We start from the raw sequence: 20023 nt of genomic DNA, 5'->3' as shown, positions 1-20023 counted from the left end.
AGCATTTAACGTTTTGCTAATTGTTTTGTCTTTCCCTTAGAACAAAAAAGTACTAAATCGTCATTCGATCGGCACGGATGTGCCGGATGGCAGCAGTACTAGCACCACCACCAGCACCAAAAAATCCGCACCGGATTCGACGACGGTCCAGTCGCAGCAGCGAACCGCGGTCGAAAACAACGACGACGACGATCCGTCGTCGTGCTCGTCCTGTTCGGCGGTAAGTTCCTCGCACAACCAAAACACCAAATACCGGACCCGGCCGCGCTTCAACACGCTCGAGCTGGATCTGAGTTGTACCAAAAATAAGTTCCCTATACGGCGGGACCGGCAGGGTACCGGTGGCGGTGGTCTTTCACCGACCACTCCGCCGACGGTGGGCGGAATCGTAACGACGTTCGGCGTCACTGTGCTCGGCTTTGAGGACCGGGCCGTTACTAGTCCCACCACCGTTACTGGCGGCGGCACTGTCGGGCTACAACACCACCACCAGCAGCAGCAACAGGTGCAACCTCCTACGCTATACTGTGAACAGCGGTTACAGCAGCAGCTGAAGGGCGCCAAATCGGAAGCGGCATTGATGAGCACCGGCAGGAACTGAAGTGAGCCTGATAGGTACGTGTGTGGTTGCGGTCGATCGGTAGGTAAGCGTTGTAATCGTTTCGTCGGGCTAGCTAGGAGACGTCGCATGGTGAAGAACCGCGATAGAGCAATGCCATTTCTGCCTTTGCCATTGTTGTTTGATTTTATGAACCGCTACCGCGGTTGTTTGCAATTCAGTAAAACACATGGTCAATCGATTTCAATTGCGTGGCGCTGTTTGCCAGAGTCATCTACAAAAAACTTTAAAGCAAACGCTATCTTGAGAGTGTTAATCCACTCGATGTTCCACATTCACCCCTTCGATCCCTTAGAAACTTATTAGCTGTTTTATCCAAAAGATTGAAAGACTTGATCTTTGGGTAATTTGCGAGTGAATCTAAACACAGTATGCGAATCAGTCTATTATTATTATTTTTTTTTTGTGGGGTGTTGAGTTGAAGTGTGCTGGCAGCTTGATTTTCAAGGCTCAACCCAAAAAAGTAAATTTTAACTTCTATCTTGCAGCAGTACTCCAGACGGACTAGCCTTTGTTGGCCGGTTGAACACTGGTTAGCCAGTACTGTCTTTAGATAGGTTTCGAAAATAAAATAAATTTACTGTAGTGCGATGTCTCTTTCTTCTTGCTTAAGAGTCGGAAACACTTTAAATTAGTGATACTGATTTTAACATACCGTCAAACGGGGTAACTTGCAACAGCGGGGTAACATGCAACAACGCTATATCGAACCAATTTATTGTACTTTTTGATTTGTTATTTCAATTTTCAATCTATATCAGTTACTGAATCTTGTTGTTAACAGTTCAAAGAAGCCTTAGATACTGTTATATTGATTTTCTGCTGTTTTGGTAATGTTTAAAAAATCCCACAAGATGGTGTCAAATTCATCGTCAAATTTTCGTCTGTAAAACGTTTGTGTCGCCCACAAGCACTTCAAATAAAAGAAGCCTACCATATATTTTTTATAGTAAAATGAATAATAAGGAAACAAAATACTTGATATATGATGACTAGTTTTGTTTATCCTGCTTGTTATTACATTATTCGTAAAACAAGTACTTCAACGGGGTAACTAGCAACAGTATTTTGCATTCGTACGAATAGTTTGTTTCGAACGAATCGGGAAGCACTATTCTCATATTCGAATGAACAAAATTGATTCGAACGAAAACAAGAATAAGGGTGATTGTTATATTCCCCGTTTTTATCTTGTTGCTGATGACTTAATTACTGATGTGTTCATGTCCCTTGGCTTGTGGTTCGGTAGAACAAAGGTATCAAGTCTGGTTGGTGGACGGTTATCTGCCATGGTTTGTTGCCATCTGCCACAAGTCGACAGGTGAGGTTCCAATTATAATCTAAATACATTTAGCAAGATCACGCCCTCAGTAGCTTCTAGATCTGCTTCCTTTGCTCTCCTGTTGAGTGTCTTTCTGCCGATTTCGTTCGCCCCTCTTCTCAAAATCAATATCAGATGCTTCTCTCCTTACGCTTCCGAATTTCTGTTCCTATGTGGCGATATTGACGATAGAGTTCCTAATTGGAAATCCAAGTGTGAGACCACGAATCCTGAATGATGCAGAACGACCTGCAGTTGCCTTCACCGACACGGACCACATCTTGCAGGCAATCGAACGAATTTCACGTTTAAATTGAAAATTCGTAATAGGATCGCTACGGTAATCTGATTTGTGTGTCGAGCCCAAATTCCCAAATCCCTGGCCATCTTGATACGTGTGTCTAACTTTGAAATTGGATGGATTAATAATGTTTAATCTCACTGACTTGGTCGTCGCGACGTTGAATATGAGACCTACTATCTTGGAGTTGTCATCAAGGTTGTTCTGCATATCATATTGTCGTCAGCAGAGCAAAAGCAAAGCAAAAGCAAAGTCTTGGGCTTAAACCGTCTTTAGACATTACCCTTCTTTATCTTCTTTATCGACAGACTTCGCAGTCGGCTGTTAGAGTACAGGAAAATTACGGGGCTAGTGTAACAATTCTACTGACTTTATTTAGCAAGTACCGCCTGTAGTGAATAGCATTAGTAAGGTAGAATCTAAGTAAATCAATAACACTCATTGAATATATGAATTATGAAACTTGCTTTGTCACAAAATTGAACATAAGATAAAAATGACGCTTGAATGGTAGCACTGCTCAGACATTAATGAAGTATGACATATTGTCTGGCAACCAAGCATAGAATTCTTTGACCTGTGTACAACATATCCCGTAAGGTCCTGTATCGTTAGAAAAATCGGTAATCGGATAGATTATTCTGTGTGCTACTTTCGCGAATGACAGACGTGTTGTTCGTCTTCTAGATTCGCATACGACACCGCCTAGCCGAAATTCGAACATACGACGACTGGCTTGTTAAACCAGCATCGTACTTCGAAGCTAACTGGGCGGCAAAGTCAAAAGACTCCAGGGTAATCCTCGGTCTGGTTCACTGTCAATGGTTCCAATTAAAATCTCGTCCATCACAACGAGAAGCAGTTGCGGTGACAGTACATACGTAGCCTTATGTGACTCCTGCAGTAACACATATAGGGACCGACAGGAGGCCATCGTGCAGCAAATTTGCACAGACACAATGCGATAGACTACTTTATCGGTAACTCATCTACGCCTTAGTACGCCCCAGATGTTTGCGTATTTCGGTCGAATGCTTTCTTGAAATCAACAAGTACCAGAAGAAAACAGGTCAGAATTTCGATGACTTGCTTCAAAATAATACGGAGAGTCGTATTATGATCCACACATCGATTGGCAGGGAATCTAGTTTGCTGTTGCCGGAGAGCAGCGTCGGTTTTCTCCCAGATCCGGTTGAGGATTAACTTACAGAGTACTTTGAGAGTAATGCGAAGAAACGTGATGTCACGCCAATTATCGCATTCAGTTGGGTCTCCTTTTTTAGGGACTTTGGCCAATATCCATCGGAAAAGTTGCGGTTTCCTTATTGCTAATATATTGCTAAAAAGCTGATGCATCATCTGCGCTGACAAAGATGGGTTTGCCACTAGTAGAAGGCTGCAAAAAGTAACGTCGTCGTTCATCAGCTAGATAGTTGATCCTGGCTCTCTAGTCCTGCTTACAAGACTTCTTAACAGCCCTCCTCAGCTTAGCGTATCGTTGACGGACTGCTGTCTGAGCTGATCCTTGTTTCGCTAGGCTGTCAGCAAGCTCATTACTCTCGTTTCCGCAGTGTCCAGGCACCCTAAATAATGAAACTTTGTTTTGGCGAGAAAGTTCTCTTAGTTGTGCTGCACTCTTAAACTAATTTGGATGTACGCTTAGTGGGTTTGAGAGCCAGTCCTGCCCAGGCTGTCCATAAAGTTACCTGCTTTTCGACTACTACATTATTTGAACTTCCACTTCTGTTTCGTGGCAGAATCGACGAGTGCTCTCCGTAGACTCATAGTAGAGTGATAGTTTCGATCCTTGAGCTTTGCTCTGTAATATACACAGCAAATGTTATCTTTATTTCATAACGGAAAAACGAAGGAAGTTTCTGTCGGGAAAAACTTAAGTCCGGTCGGGAAAATATCGGGAAAAAGTCGGGAATTTTTTTCGAGAAGTTCTGTGGCCACCCTGATGAGAGAAATCGACCAGTAATACGATAGTGTCTAATTACGATCACCTGAAACGTAATGAACATTCATATATTACGTAATCAAGATGTCGATGATTTTTAACTCCCGCGCTCCACTTCGTGACGCGATTTTACCTAATGGATATACGACGTGTAATGCGTTGTTGCACAACTCCCGCTCCACTAATTGTGTAACGTAATATGTGAATAGTCCTTAAAAATGCAGCTCTATCGGATCCAGACAAGGAATATCAACTGCATGAATAATATAAAAAGTTTAATTCGTAATTTCCGTTACAGGGCTCATCAATTATTTTTACCAACGTGACATAGGGCATTTATACGTATATTCATAGCAAAAGCATTGAAAATCGCAAGTTGTATTATCATTTGCATATTCAAGTCAAAAGAAACTCATATAAATCATAAAATTCATTCAATTTTCAAAAAATATTGCTTGTTGCAAGTTACCCCGTTTGAGGAGTTACTAGTAACAAATTAGTTAAAAAATTCTACAACAGCCAATATTGATCGGGTATTTTTTCTCAATATGTGAAATTGTTCTATCCTAGATCTAATAACTTTGTATTAATTAAATGTCCTCAAATGTACTACAGATAAGTTTTTACTTGCACTCATAATTGAGAACTGTTACAAGTTACCCCGTTTGACGGTAATTTCCATCTTTTTGGAATTTTTAAACTTCCTTAAAAATTCTAGCGTTTACTTGAACTCGTGCATATATTGCTGCTACGATCTCGTTGAAGTACTTTACCTTCTCTTACCTTTAATCTTGTAGGGTTTACCTGATACTCCTGTGCTTCCTCACCCCACCTGAATTTGTCGTTGTTCTTCAGTTTCTCTTCTGTTGTAGGTCGTTTAGTCATACTCCGTCGTTCCTCCCCGGATGGATATGGGATATATGTAAAGAGAGAGAAAAAAAATATAAGTGAGATGTTATTATAAACTTAGTCTAAGTGTAGATGCAAGGGCATTGAGGGTTAGGCATGACTAATATACTAAATGATATGTTTAATTGGATGGGGTCAATGTTTTTATAATTATAATTAATGAACTATTGTCGCTGTCCCAGTCAGAAGCATCATCGTCTTCATATTCCGACTCGATCATTTCGGCATACAGTCGTTTTGTGCGGTCTTTCATTTTATGCTTCTCCATTGCGATCTCTTGCCAATACTGTAAGGGTTCACCCGTCCTATCTGCGTCCTGCCGGATACACGTCCTCCCCGCATACGCTGGTCTTCCCTTCTTCTTTGGTTTATCAATTTTGAATTCTAAAACCTTTTTTAAAATCGCCATGTGCTCGCTTCTAATTAAGTGGCCATAGAAGTTGAACCTAGCTTTTCGGTTTTATTGTTAATTGTGTGGCTCCCCAGTAGCATCGATGCTAGTGGTGAATTAACCTCGTTTTCATTGTTCATGGTTCCATTTGGTCTTTCGTTTTCCGGGTTTTCCGAGCATGGCCTGTCCGGCGTCGGACCTTCCATATTTTCATTCTGATTCGCAGCTGATTCATTTTGTCTTCCGACCTGGACGTTGCTATCCTTATCTGCGCTAAGCCCCCGGAGAGTGATGAGCATTTCGTTCTCCATGTTCCGCAATGCATGCCGATTCTTCTTAATGATCGTCGCTACTTCCATGTAGTATGTGACCACCGGTGTGATTAAGCAATGGTAGAGTTTCGACACTACTGATCACTTACGAGGATGTTCCTTGAGAAATGAGCACAGAAGGTGGAAAGCTTTTTGAGCTTTTTGGATTCTCCCCGATGTGGCGGCACCTCTTGTTAGGCTACTCGTTATTTGCTCACCTAAGTACCTTAAAATCGTGACCAGTGGTAATTCCAGGGTGGCAACTCAACCAGGAAAACCAGGAAAAGACCAGGAATTTTTTTTCACCAGGAAAAAAACAGGAATTTTCACTCAAAACCAGGAAAAAAATTAGATGCTTGCTGGTTGCTTAATTACTTGTGTGGCCATGCCCGCTGGTTCGACAAAACCAAAAAGTCTGCTTTCCCAACTGTTGATGGTCATATGCCCTGGCTTTCACCTGGCGCCAGGATAGATTTGCATCAATAGTCTGAATCAGTTGACTGACGTTGACGGCGTAGCCATCCATTAGCCTATCGATAGGTTTGCCTCTTCTGCTCTCCCTGTGGATGACAGTTGAGTCCAGGTTTCCTGCAGATTTCGTTCGACTCTCTTCTCAAAATATGTCAGATCCACCTCTACCTACGTTTCCAAATCTCTGTTTCTATCTGACGCTGGTGATATCAACGATCGAGTGTTAGGCCATCAAGCCCGAATAATGTATTCCGGCAACGATTAACGAAGACCTGCAGTTGGCTCCGATCTGATTTGAGCACGCACCAAACATTCCAAAGTAAGATCCAAAAAATCGCCGCTATTCATCCTGATTTGTTTGTCTATATCGGTCTTGGCACCACCGTCTGGGGTTGTCTGGCTACCAAAATCTTCCACCTCCTCAACCTCTACTGTGAAATTGGAGGAATTGTTATTGTGCGCTCCCACTGACTTGGTCTTTGACTTTGCGACGTTGACTATGGTCGCAAAGACCTGGAGTTGTAGCACAGACCATTTAAATTTCTCTGCAAATGCTATTGCCATTGGGAGAGCAAGAAAATGTCGTCGGTCAGCTCGAGGTCATTTAATTACTCCATTGTCAAAGAGTTTCTGGGTAATGCTCGGTTAGGTTTGCTATCAATGAAAATTAAAATTTTATTCATGACGACGAGGAACGGTATGTAACCCTGTCTCACTCCTGTAGAAATCCTTATAGGGCCCCACAGAAGGTTATCGTGCAGCTTGCTACTGCCGGAGAGTAGCGCAGATTTTCTCCTGGATTCGCTCAAAACACCTTTTGGAGTACTAACAAGAGCGATACAGAACAACCGGACTCACAGTGTAAAGTTAGACCGCGAAAATCCGTCAAAAAATCTGATCCATTGTTACATCATTGCTAGTTCTTTCGGACTCTAATTGAACTTGAAATCCGAAAAACGTCCAGAGAATCCAGTAAAGTTGTCGCCACTAAACGTTTCGAAGACCCCCTAAGGTCTGCTCTAGTTCAAAGAAATCAAATCGTTCGTCCTGCTGGATGTTTTCCCGACAATTTCCAAAAAGCCAATATAAGATTGGGACAAAGCTATTGGTAAATAAAAGAAAGAAAATTGTTAAAGAAAGTTGTCACAATTATTGGTTTTAAACCAAATAAAAACTGCAGTCTTTGGTCTCTAGCAAAAGTATAAAATAGGTCTCCTGCCCAAAAGTGTGGTAAAATGCTGACCACTTTTAGCATATGTATTCTAACGGGACCGAACCTAACGAACCTTGCCTAACAACGTAATCTTTCTGATTTTTTGTAGATGTCCTAGGTACGGCACGCGGAAAAAGTTAATAGTAAAACGAATGGCATTGTTTCTGCCGTTCTCCTAGCAACCGACGGCGGTCGAAAAGAAAAACAAGATTGCCTTCAGTGCAAACCCAACACATACACAAACCCACACAAACCCATTTGTTGTTGTTAAATTTTATCCAGGTTAGGTTAGAACCTAATATCTAGTCACCTATGACAAAGAACACAAACCGGTATAGAAAGAAGAGAATTAACAAAATAACAAACGAACGAACCCTGAACATAACCATACCGACACACCGACACCGAGTCCAGTTAGGAAAAAAAACCAGTAGGTTGTTGACAACTGTTCAGAACAAAACAAATAAAACATATTCCAACAAATATAACAAAACAAAACAAAAAAACAAATACGACACAAACCTAGTAAAACAAAAACAACTATTACAATTTATTCGTCGCAGGTTCCTATGTGTATTAGTTTGTAGGTTTCGATTTTATTTATTTATTGTTCTATCTTACTCTCCAAGAAAGAAAGAAAGAAAGAAAGAAAAACGCAAAAAAAACAAGAAAGATAAAACACTAAACAGAGAGTTCCTTTCGTCGTCGTTGTCGAAAATGTGTTTTAACACAAAACAAAAAACAAACAGCATGCTGACTGGCAACTACTTATCATTAATATTGTGTTTTTTTTTATCAATTAATATAAATGGAATGGGGACAGAAACGTCTCATTTTTAGTTTAGTTTTTTTTTTCTTCATTCTCTCCAAATGCTCCTCTAACTAAACCCCTTTCAGAACGGGGTTTATTACGGCGGTAGTAGTTTTCGGTAACAGTTTCACACACCTCTATGACCTATTTGATGGATGATGATGATGATGATGATGGGAATGAGTATTATCGGGGGTAGATAGTTTAAGGCGCAAAACACTACACCAGCAGCAGCAGCATTAGTAACTTACTCCCCCACAACACTAAAGAAGAGATAACTAATTTGGACAGACAAAAAAAAACGATAGTTTTTTGGTGGTCGATTTTCTTGTTTCTCTCTGATTGTGCTATATATTTGTAAATCTGACTCTATGTAGAAGAAGAAGTGTACGGGAAGAAAAACTTGTTTCTTATTTCCTTTTCCTATATTTGGAATATTTACTTACTATGACCTGTAATTTATGTATACATGCGCGTGATGATAGCGCGCTTGTTTTGTAAATAGTAAACTGTAGTAGTGTGTTGCAATTGGTAAACAAAAAACTGGCTCTGGCCAGTTTTTCTATTTTTCTCACACACAAACACACACCCAAAAAGAAAAACGATTTAAAAAAATTAAACAGAAAAAACACGTTTAATTCATTCTATATTTTCTAAATTTTTGTATTTTTGATTATTAGCTTTTCGAAACAAAAAAAAAAGAACCTAATTTATAAGTTCTGTTGAAACGAACTTAAAAAATTTAAGGAAAAAGAAACCGAAAAAAAACTAAATATGATCACACCCTAATTTGAAAATGCGATTTATGTGGAAAATAATTGGTAAGCGCGAAAATCCAATATAGAATTTATCAGAGATATTGTCTGCTTTGTTTTCGATAACGTTGATGACGGCCCCTTCCTTAAGGAGTAACCACAGAGAGTAACTAAACTAACGCACTCGGCAAACATCACCACATTACCACAGTGAATCAGATTTATCACCTACATTTCGAAAATAAATCAGGTGTACCGCTAGGTAGCACGCTTGACCCTCTTCTTTGCAGCATTTTCTTTCAATGACACCGCAAATTCCAGCTGACGCCGTTGACTAAAAGATCTATTTGACGATTCTTTGTATCAAGAATTGTTTAATTTACTTTGATTCTTAAGTTGATTCAAAAAGACAAATTTTTGTCTACCAAAAATTCAAATAAATGAATGACTCAAACCTGTATAACTGCTTGATTCACACTGAATAGCGCCATCTTTTCGACAATGATTATACAAAATCTGAAGTCCAACCGAAGTCGCCATTAACTTTAAAGTTGGATTAAAGTCCGAGCAAAATTGGTCTGTAATGCAACTCGATTCGGCCCCCCAAATCCAACGTCAATCAGTCCCAAATCGACTCCAAGACCGATTCAAATCATTCCCGACTGAGGTTACAGTCGCCGCCGACTTTAAAGTCGGATTTAATTTCGACTGAAATCGGATTCATATCGGTCCCAAATCGGACTCTAAAATCGGCTGCATTTTCGACTGGAATCGGATTGAAATCCGACTCAAGTCTGACTGCAAGCCCAGCTCAAATCGGCCCTAAAAGCACCGACTTTAAAGTCGGATTGAAGTCCGATCGAATTGGTTTCAAATCCGACTCAAGTCGGTCTTAAGTTCGACTCAATGCGACTCCGAATCTGACTAGAATTGCCACCGACTTTAAAGTCGGATTAAAGTTTGACCAAAATTGGTCCCAGATCCAGCACGCATCGACCCCTAATCGGATTCAAACTGGTCCCGAATCAGACTTTGTTCGGTCCAAAATCTGATTCGAATCGGCCACAAATCAGACTCTATTTGACTCCAAATTCGACTCCAGTTGGTCCCGACTGCAATCGGTCCCAAATCCAACTAAAACCGCCGCTGACTTTGAAGTCAGATTAGTGTCCGACCAAAATTGATCGAAAAACGGTCCAAAATCCAACTAAAACTGATCCCAAATCCGTCTCAAATCGATTCCAAATAGGACTGAAATTACCACCGACATAAAAACATAAAAATCGTATTAAAGTCCAACTAAAATTCGGCTCAAATTGGACTGAAATCTGCTCCAAATCCAACTCAAATCCCCGCCGACTTTAAAGTCGTATTAATATCCGATCGAAATCGGGCCCAAATCCGACTGAAATCGGCGACGACTATAAAAACAAATTAAATTTCGGTGAAAATCGGACCCAAACCCTACTCAACTCGCCACCGACTCTAAAGTCGGATTGAAGTGCGACTAAAATCGGTCCAGACCTATCTGAAATTACCACCATCTTTAAAGTCCGATTAAAATCAGCTCCAAACCCGATTTTCTGGTTTTCTAAAATGGACCAAATCCACCCCAAATCAGTCTAAAATCCGACACAAATCTCCTTTAATTTGGACTCAAATAGACCACAAATCCGCTTGAAATTGGCACCGGTTTTGAAATCGGATTAAAGTCTGATTAAAATCGTTCCCATATCCAACCCAAATTAACCCCAAATCAGGCGCAAAACTGTCCCAAATCCGTCTCAAATCGACCACAAGTTTAAGATCGAATTAAAGTGGAGCAAAATTCGACCTAAATCAGCCTCAAATTGGTTTTAAAAGTGCATTAAAATCCGACTCATGTCTGACTTTAATCTGGCTCAAACAGGCCCTTAAAGCACCGACCTTAAAGTCGGATTAAAGTCCGGTCGAATTGGTTTCAAATCCAACTCAAGCCGATCTTAAATTTGACTCAATGCGGCATGGAATCTGACTGAAATTCCCATCGACTTTAAAGTCGGATTAAAGTTTGACCAAAATTGGTTCTAGATCCAGCTCAAATCGGTCTTTAATCGGACTCAAACTGATCCCGAATCCGACTTTGTTCGGTCCAAAATCCGATTCAAATCAGACTCAAATTGACCCCAAATTCGACTCCAGTTGGTCTCAATTGCGGCTGAAGTCGCCACCAACTGTAAAGTTGCTTTGAAGTCCGTCTAAATTTATTTACAAATTCGTTGCTAACTGTTTTCAAAATCGACTTTAAACCCGACTGTAATCGGTTCCAAACCCGATTAAAACCGCCGCTGACTTTGAAGTCAGATTAGTGTCCGACCAAAATTGGTCCCAAAACGGTCCAAAATTCAACTAAAATTGATCCCAAATCCGTGGTTAATCGATTTCAATCCGACTGAAATTACTACCGACATTAAAATCGTAAGTCCGACCACAATTCGTCCCAACTTCGATTGAAATCTGCTCCAAATTTGACTCAAATCCCTGCCGATTTTAAAGTCGTATTAATGTCCGATCGAAATCGGGCTCAAATCCCCGACTGAAATCGGCGGCGACTCTAAAGTCGGGTTGAAGTGCGACCAAAATGGGTTCCAAGCCTCTCTGAAATTGCCACAAACTTTAAAGTTGCATTAAAGTCCGTTTAAAGCTCCAAAACCGGCTCAAATTGGTCCTCAAACCGATTTTCTGGTTTTCTAAAATGGATCAAATCCAGACCAAATTAGTCTTAAATCCGACACAAATCTCCTTTCGAACGATCTTAAATAGATCACAAATCCGCTTGAAATCGGCACCGGCTTTGAAATCGGATTAAAGCCCGACTAAAATCGTTCCCATATCCAACCCAAATTAACCCCAGATCAGGCTCAAAACTGTCCTAAATCCGTCTCAACCATCAACCACGAGTTTAAATCGGATTGAGGTGGACTAAAATTCGATTCAAATCAGCCTCAAATGGGCTCCAAATGCAATTCTAATTGGTTTTTAATGTGGTTTAAAATCCGTCTCATATCTCTGACTTTAATCTGGCTCAAATAGGCACCAAATCCGGCTCAACTCGGCCCTAAAACCACCAACTTGACTCAAATTGGTTCCAATTGCGACAGAAATCGCCACCGACTTTAAAGTCGGATTGAAGTCTGGCTAAGATCGTTTCCAAATTCGTCGCTAACAAAGTCGCTCTAAGCCCGACTGAAATCGGTCCCAAAACCGTCGCTGAACTTTGAAGTCAGATTAGTGTCCGACCAAAATTGGTCGAAAAACGGTCCAAAATCCAACTAAAACTGATCCCAAATCCGTCTCAAATCGATTCCAAATACAACTGAAATTACCACCGACATTAAAGTCCAACCACCATTCGACTCAAATTTGCTCCAAATCCGACTCAAATTTCCGCCGACTTTAATGTCGTATTAATTAAAATCGGGCGCAAATCCGACTCAATTCAAAAAATGCGACCAAAATCGGCTCCAAAACCGACATTAACTGGGCCCCAAACGGTAACCGAGAAAATTCGACTAAAATTGATCAAATCCAGGTCATATCCAACCCAAATTAACCTCAAATCAGGTTCAAAACTGTCTTAAAACGATCTCAAATCGACCACGAGCTTTTAGTTGGATTAAAGTGAACCAGAATTGGACTCAAATAGGCTCCAAATGTAACTCAAATTGATTCCAAATGCGAGTAAAGTCGCTCCCGGCTTTACATTTGGAATAAAGTCTATCCAAAATCGTTTTCAAACCCACCACATATCGGTCCAAAATCCTCAAGATATCCATGAATACGACTCGAATCGGCTCCAAATTCGAATCAAATCCCTGTCGACTTTAAAGTCGTATTAATGTTCGATCAAAATCGAGCCCAAGTTAGCTCCAAAACCAACTTAAATTGGTTCCGAACCGATTCAACCAAAAAATTCAATTAAAATTGGTGAAATCTAGCCTAAATCTGATTCAAATCAGCCCCAAATTCGACACAAATCGGACACAAATCTTATTTAGCTCGGAATCAAATTGACTCCAAATCCGATTGAAATCAGCACCGACGTTTAATCTGGATTAAAGTCCAACTAAAATCAAGCCCAAATCTTACCCAAATTAGCCTCAAATTAGGCTCAAAACTCTCCCAAGTCCATCTCAAATCAACCAAGAGTTTAAGATCGGATTAAAGTGGAACAAAATTCGATTCAATTTAGCCTCAAATGGGCTCCAAATGCAATTCAAATTGGGTTTAATTGCGGAGAAAAATCCGGCTTATATCTGACTTTAATTTGGTTCAAATAGACACCAAATCCGGCTCAAATCGGCCCTTAAAGCACCGACTTTAAAATCGAATTGAAGTCCGGTCGAATTGGTTTCAAATCCGACTCAAGTCGGTCTTAAATTCGACTCAATGCGGCACGGAATCTGACCGAAATTCCCATCGACTATAAAGTCGTATTAAAGTTTGAATAAAACTGGTCAAATTGACCCCAAATTCGACTCAAATTGGAACTAAAATTGACATCGACTTCAAAGTTGGATTGAAGTTTGGCTAAAGTCGATTTTGAAATCGTCGCTAACCGTTTTCAGATCCGACTGAAATCGCCACGGAATTTAAAATCAAATCCGATCAAACCAATCAAAATTGGTCCCAAAACGGTCCCAAATCCAACCACAGCTGATATCAAATCCGTCTCAAACTGATTCTAAATCCGACTGAAATTACCACCGACATTAAAATCGTATTAATACCGACCAAAATTCGTTCCGAATTCGACTCAAATCTGCTCCAAATCCGACTCAAATCCCCGCCGACTTTAAAGTCGTATTAATGTTCAATCAAAATCGGGCCCAAATCCGACAGAAATCGGCGACAGATTAAATTTCGGTGAAAATCGGACCTAAATGCTACTTAAATCGCCACCGTGTTTTCAATGTTGGCTAAAAATCTGACTAAAATTGTCCCCAAATCCGGCTCGAATAGGCCCATATTCGACTCTAAAGCCAGATTGAAATGGTCCCCAAACCTATTCAACCAGAAAATTCGACAACAATTGGCCAAATCCAACCCAAATCTGACTGAAATCAGCCCCAAATCCGACACAAATCTGTCACATTCCAAAAATCCGGCTCACTTAAATCGAACCTAATTCAAATTAGCCTCAAATGGCCTGCAAACGCAATACAAATTGGTTCCAAATGCGAATAAAGTCGCTCCCGGCTTTAAATTCGGATTAAAGTCCAACCAAAATCGTTCTCAAACCCACCTCAAATCGGTCCAAAATCCTCAAGATGGCCCAAAATACGACTCAAATCGGCTCCAAATCCGAATTAAATCCCCGTCGACTTTAAAGTCGTATTAATGTTCGATCAAAATCGAGCCCAAATTCGACTGAAATCAGCGGCAACTATAAAAACAGATTAAATTTCCCAAGTGCCCAAAACCTGCTTAAATTTGCCCAAATTCGACTCAGATCAACAATGACTCTTAAGTCGGATTGCGACCAAAGTCGACTCCAAATCTTTAAAGTCCAAATAAAGTCAGCTTCAAAACCAACTTAAATTGGTTCCAAACCGATTCAACCAGAAAATTCGATTAAAATTGGTGAAATCCAGCCCAAATCTAATTCAAATCAACACCAAATTCGACACAAATCTTATTTAGATCGGAATCAAATCGACTGCAAATCCGATTGAAATCAGCACTGACTTTTAATCTGGATTAAAGTCCAACCAAAATAGTCCCCAAATTAGCCTCAAATCAGGCTCAAAACTGTCCCAAGTCCATCTCAAATCGACCACGAGTGTAAGATCGGATCAAAATTCGACTCGAACATAACTTAAATCAGAATCAAATGCGAGTAAAGGTCAGATTGAAGTTTGACCAAAATTGGTCCCAGATCCAGCTCTAATCGGATTCAAACTGGTTTCGAATCCGACTTTTGTCGGTCCAAAATCCGATTTAGATCGGTCTCGAATCAGATTCAAATTGGTCCCATTTGCGACTGAAATCGCCACCGGCTTTAAAGTCGGGTTGAAGTCCGGGTAAAATCGTTTCCAAATTTGTCGCTAACCGATTTCAAAAACGACTGAAATCGGTTCCAAGTCCGACTAAAACCACCGCTAACTTCGAAGTCAAATTAGTGTCCGACCAAAATTGGTCCCAGAACGGTGCAAATTCCAACTGATCCCGAATCCGTCTCAAATCGATTCCAAATCCGACCGAAATTACCACCGACATTAAAGTCCAACCAAAGCTCTACTCAAATATACTCCAAATCCGACTCAAATCCCCGCCGACTCTAAAGTCGTATTAAAAACCAATCAAAATCGGACCCAAATCCGACTACAGTCGGCGACGACTGTAAAAACAGATTAAATTTAGGGGAAAATCAGACCTAAATCCTGCTTAAATCGCCACTGTGTTTTTGAAGTCGGTTTAAAATCTGACTTAAATTGTCCCCAAATCCGACTCAGATCGGCCCAAATTCGACTCAAATCGTCATCGACTCTAAAGTCGGATTGAAATGCGACCAAAATCGGTTTCAAATCTGTCTGAAATTGCCATCAGCTCTAAAGTCCACCAATTAAAGTCAGTTTCAAAACCAACTCAAATTGGTCCCAAAGCTATTCAACCAGAAAATTCGACTAAAATTGGTCAAATCTGATTCAAATTAGCCCCAAATTCGACTCAAATCGAACCTAATTCAAATCAGCCTCTCAAATGGGTTCCAAATGCAATTCAAATTGGTTCCAGATGCGAATAAATTCGCTTCCGACTTGGAATTCGGATTGAAGTCCGACCAAAATTGGACTTCAGTTCCCAAATCTAACTCAAATCGGCCCAAAATCCTCAAGTTGGCCCCAAATACAACTAAAATTGGCCCCAAACGCGACTAAAATCGCCATCGATTTGAAAGTTTGATTAAAATCCGACCAAAACCGGGTCCAGATCCGACTCGTGTCAGTCCATAAAACGGCTCGTATCGTTCCCTAGTCTGACTCATATCGTCGTCGACCTCAGCGCCATATCCAATACATATCTGACTTTAATCTGGTTGAAATAGACTGCAAACCCGGCTCAAATCGGCCCACCTACTTGCAAGTCGGATTAAAGTCTGATCGAATTGATTTCAAATCCAACTCAAGTCAGTTTTAAATTCGACTCAATACGGCCCATGAATCGGACTGAAATTGCCACCGGCTTTAAAGTCGGATTCCAGTTTAACCAAAATCGGTTCCAGATCCAGCTCAAAACGGCCCCTCATCGGACTCGAACTGTTTCCAAATCCGACTTTTTTTCGGTCCAAAATCCGATTCATATCGGCCTCAAATCGGACTCAAATTGGTCCCAATTGCGACTGAAAACGCACCCGATTTTAAAGTCAGATTGAAATCCGGCTAAAGTCGTTTCCAAATTCGTCGCTAACCGTTTTCAAGCTCGACTTAAACTAGCTCTAAGCCAGGCTAAAATCGCCGCTGACTTTGAAGTCAGATTAGTGTCCAGCGTCCAAAATTGGTCCCGAAATCCAACTAAAACTGATCCCAAATTCGTCTTAAATCGATTTCAAATCCGACTGAAATTACTACCGACATTAAAGTCCAACCAAAATTCGTCTCAAATTCGACTCAAATCCCCGCCGACTTTAAAGTCGTACTAATATCCGATCAAAATCGGGCTCAAATCCGACTGATATCGGCGACGACTATAAAAAAAGATTAAATTTCCGTGAAAATCGGACCTAAATCCTGCATAAATCGATACCGTGCCTTTAAAGCCGGTTTAAAATCTGACTAACCTTGTGCCCAAATCCGACTTAAATCGGCCCAAATTAGACTCAAATCGTCACCGACTCGATGAAAAGCTGACAAAAAAAAACATTGAAAAGACAAACAAAATTACGATGAAAGGACACCAAAATAGCAATGAAAAAGCATTTAAGCACAAACTATAGCTTGTGATACGACGGAAATAGGATGAAAGTACGATGAAAGAAAGAACACGAAAAGACGCCAAAGCGGCGTTAAGAGAAAAACGCGACAAAAGACGTTGAAAAACGCCAAAAAAAAGAAAATACTTGCAAAAAGGTGATTAATATACGACAGAAAGACAGCGAAAGAACGATAAAAAGACAGGAAAAAGTTGTCTTATGTTATCTTTACTACAAACAGGACAATGAAAAAAACAGCAAAAAGACGACAAAACCGATGAAAAGATGGCAAACAACAACGAAGGAAAGGCAACAAAATTCTGTCGAAAAGACACCAAAATAGCAACCACAAAAACGGCAAAAATCTGCCAATACAGACGAAAAATCAAAATATAATGAAAATACCTTGACGGAGAAACGACAAAAATGCAACGGAAATGCAACGAATAGACGCGATGCGGCGACACAAACAATACGACGAAAAGCTGTTCAAAAGTGTCAAAAGGAAAATACATTCAAAAAAGACGAAGAGAAGATTGCGAACATGCGAAAGAAAGACGACGAAAAGGCAGTAAAAAGATACAATTTTTGTAATCTTCACAACAGGACGACAAAAAAAACAAAAATGTGATAAAAACCGATGAAAAGATGACAAAAAACGATGAAAAAATCAGAGGGGTTGTGCACAAGACACGACCGCATAAGTGACGTAGGACCACGTAAGTCTCTGCAGCGATAGTAGGATGTATCCATGTATATAATAATACGATTCTTCATGTATACAAGCTACACCCGTAATGGTCATCAAAGTAGAAACATTGTATACATTCAATCTTCAACCGATTTTGGAGTTATATCCATGAATTGATTGAATCTATTTTATTAAAACGAAACTAAGTTAGTAACTAAACCAAACAGTAAATAAATTTGTATATGTTTCTACGTTGAATAGTGCTTTTCCTCTGGTAATCGGGTAGACGGTACGCGCGAGTTTTCAAAAAGTTGAAAATTTTGCGCAACTTTTCTGCGGCTTACAAAAGGACACGGATAAAGCATTTACAACCTGCAGACGTATTGGAAGTCGCAGAAAATGTCGCCTGTGACCAGAAAACTTATTTCCGTCATTGGTTGGTCGTCCGCAATGGCGAAAAATTCAACTTTTCCCTCGTTGACTGTGTTAATTATGGTATTAACTGGGCAAGAAAATATAATAAACTCTTCAATCGTTGTGTGGCCCTTAAAAGAACCGATTGTTTGATTATTATAACTCCTGCTTGCAATAAACTTGCACTAACGCATTTAACGTAATTCTCTGTTCGGTAAATTGGAGTACCGATAACCGCTAACCAGGCACGGCTTGTTGCAACGGACCAACCGGAAAGCCTCAGCAGCTATGCGATCAACGAAACCGTTCGTGTGTGGTCCTGAATCACGATGAAATACCACTCCAAGTGGCCAGCTGCAAGTGACGTGGGATGCATCTAGTCGTTTTGTTGTCGCGAGCAGCATATTTCCTGCCAATTCCAGGACTTCAGCAGCCACCTATGCCATCACGGCAACGAAATGAACCACCAGCAACAAGCGAACAAGACCACGAGGTGATCGGTCAAAATTATTGGAAAGAAGCGACCAATCAGATCAATCTAAGTTAAATAGAATTTAAATCTGTGAGTGAAAATTCCTCAAATCTTCATGAACACATGTTTCGTTCTTAAAAGAACGGTTTTTCGACGTGATAAGCTGGAAATTTAAGCCTTCTTTTCCGTCTTCTTGGGCAGCAACAAAACAGTTTGGATGTTCGGAAAGACACTTCTCATAGCAGCGGTGACACGGGACAGCAATTTGTTCAACTCTTCGTTGTTGCGGATGGCCAGCTGTAAGTGACGATAATTCTGATCGTTTCGTTGTCGCGAGCAGCATATGTCCTCCCAATTCCAGAACTCCTGTCGCCAGATATTCCATCACGGCAGCGATCATTGAGTGCTCCAGCTCCAACACCTCGCTTGGTGAATTTGCATGTCTTCGTTGCCTTATCCGTGGGAAACAGCAACAGCTGAAGCTCAACAATTTTCGATCGGATTCTATAGGGCGTAAATTAAATACAATCATAAGGAAGCTTAACCCATAGCTTATATCGTATATATTTCTGGCATCCGTGCTAGGGAAGCACTGACGAGGGAAGGCAAAAATATGAAAATAATTCAAATTTTCAAAATCAATTCAAAAACAACCATTTTTCAAATTCAATTTCAAAAACAAAATCAATAGTTTTCTATATTTTCAATATTTTCAATCGATTTCCCGATCAATTGGTGTAAATATCTTGGAAATCTATTGAAAATTGACTGAATTATAAGCCAAAGCATGAAAACGCGTTTCTACATTGATGACGTCATTTCCAACAACCAATCACGAAGCGAGAATTCTGGTAAAACATCGGTTCATTATTTTCAATTTTTCAATAGTTCCACATTAAGAATCCACACTTTTCTTTATTTGGGTCAATTCTTAGAAGATTTTCCAATCGATTGGTGTAAGAATATTGAAAAGCGATCGGAAAACCGCTGAGCTATTAGCGCTCAAAACCTTTCATTTTTCGTGACGCTCGCATTTTTCGATTTTTTTGGAATGACACCCTATCTCAAAACTTGCCGTAAGACGTAGCCCTACGTCAAAAGTTTGATTGAATTCCGATCAAAATCTGTTCCAAACCCGACTTAAATGAATTCCCAAATTCGACTCGAATCGTTTCCTAGTTTGGTTCATATCGTCGTCGACTTTAAAGTCCGATTTAAATCCGACTGAAATCAACCCGAAATCCTACACAAACCTAATTCAGATCGTACTTAAATCGACCCCCAAATGCGATTGAAATCTACACCGACTTTTAATCCTGATTTAGGACCAATCCAAATCTGACCCCAAATCAGACTCGAAATGGTTTCAAATCCGATTCCAGTCGGTAACGACTTTAAAGCTGTATTGAAGTATATTAAAATAAGACTCAGGAAAT

At 40.3% G+C, this 20023-nt stretch overlaps 1 protein-coding gene across 1 annotated transcript in view; it reads left to right on the top strand.

The window, feature by feature from the left end:
• LOC128733006 (rapamycin-insensitive companion of mTOR) overlaps positions 1-9153 on the top strand; it is a 48365-nt gene extending 39212 nt beyond the window's left edge. Inside the window, exon 10 of the mRNA XM_053826528.1 lies at positions 41-9153. Coding sequence (XP_053682503.1) covers positions 41-601 — 561 coding nt within the window. The 3' untranslated portion in view covers positions 602-9153. The remainder of the gene's footprint in view (positions 1-40) is intronic.
• Positions 9154-20023: the final 10870 nt, after the last annotated feature.

This window comes from Sabethes cyaneus, chromosome 1 (genome assembly GCF_943734655.1).
Source record: "Sabethes cyaneus chromosome 1, idSabCyanKW18_F2, whole genome shotgun sequence".
In the NCBI taxonomy this organism is placed as follows: domain Eukaryota; kingdom Metazoa; phylum Arthropoda; class Insecta; order Diptera; family Culicidae; genus Sabethes; species Sabethes cyaneus.
This window is presented reverse-complemented; position numbering and strand designations above follow the sequence as displayed.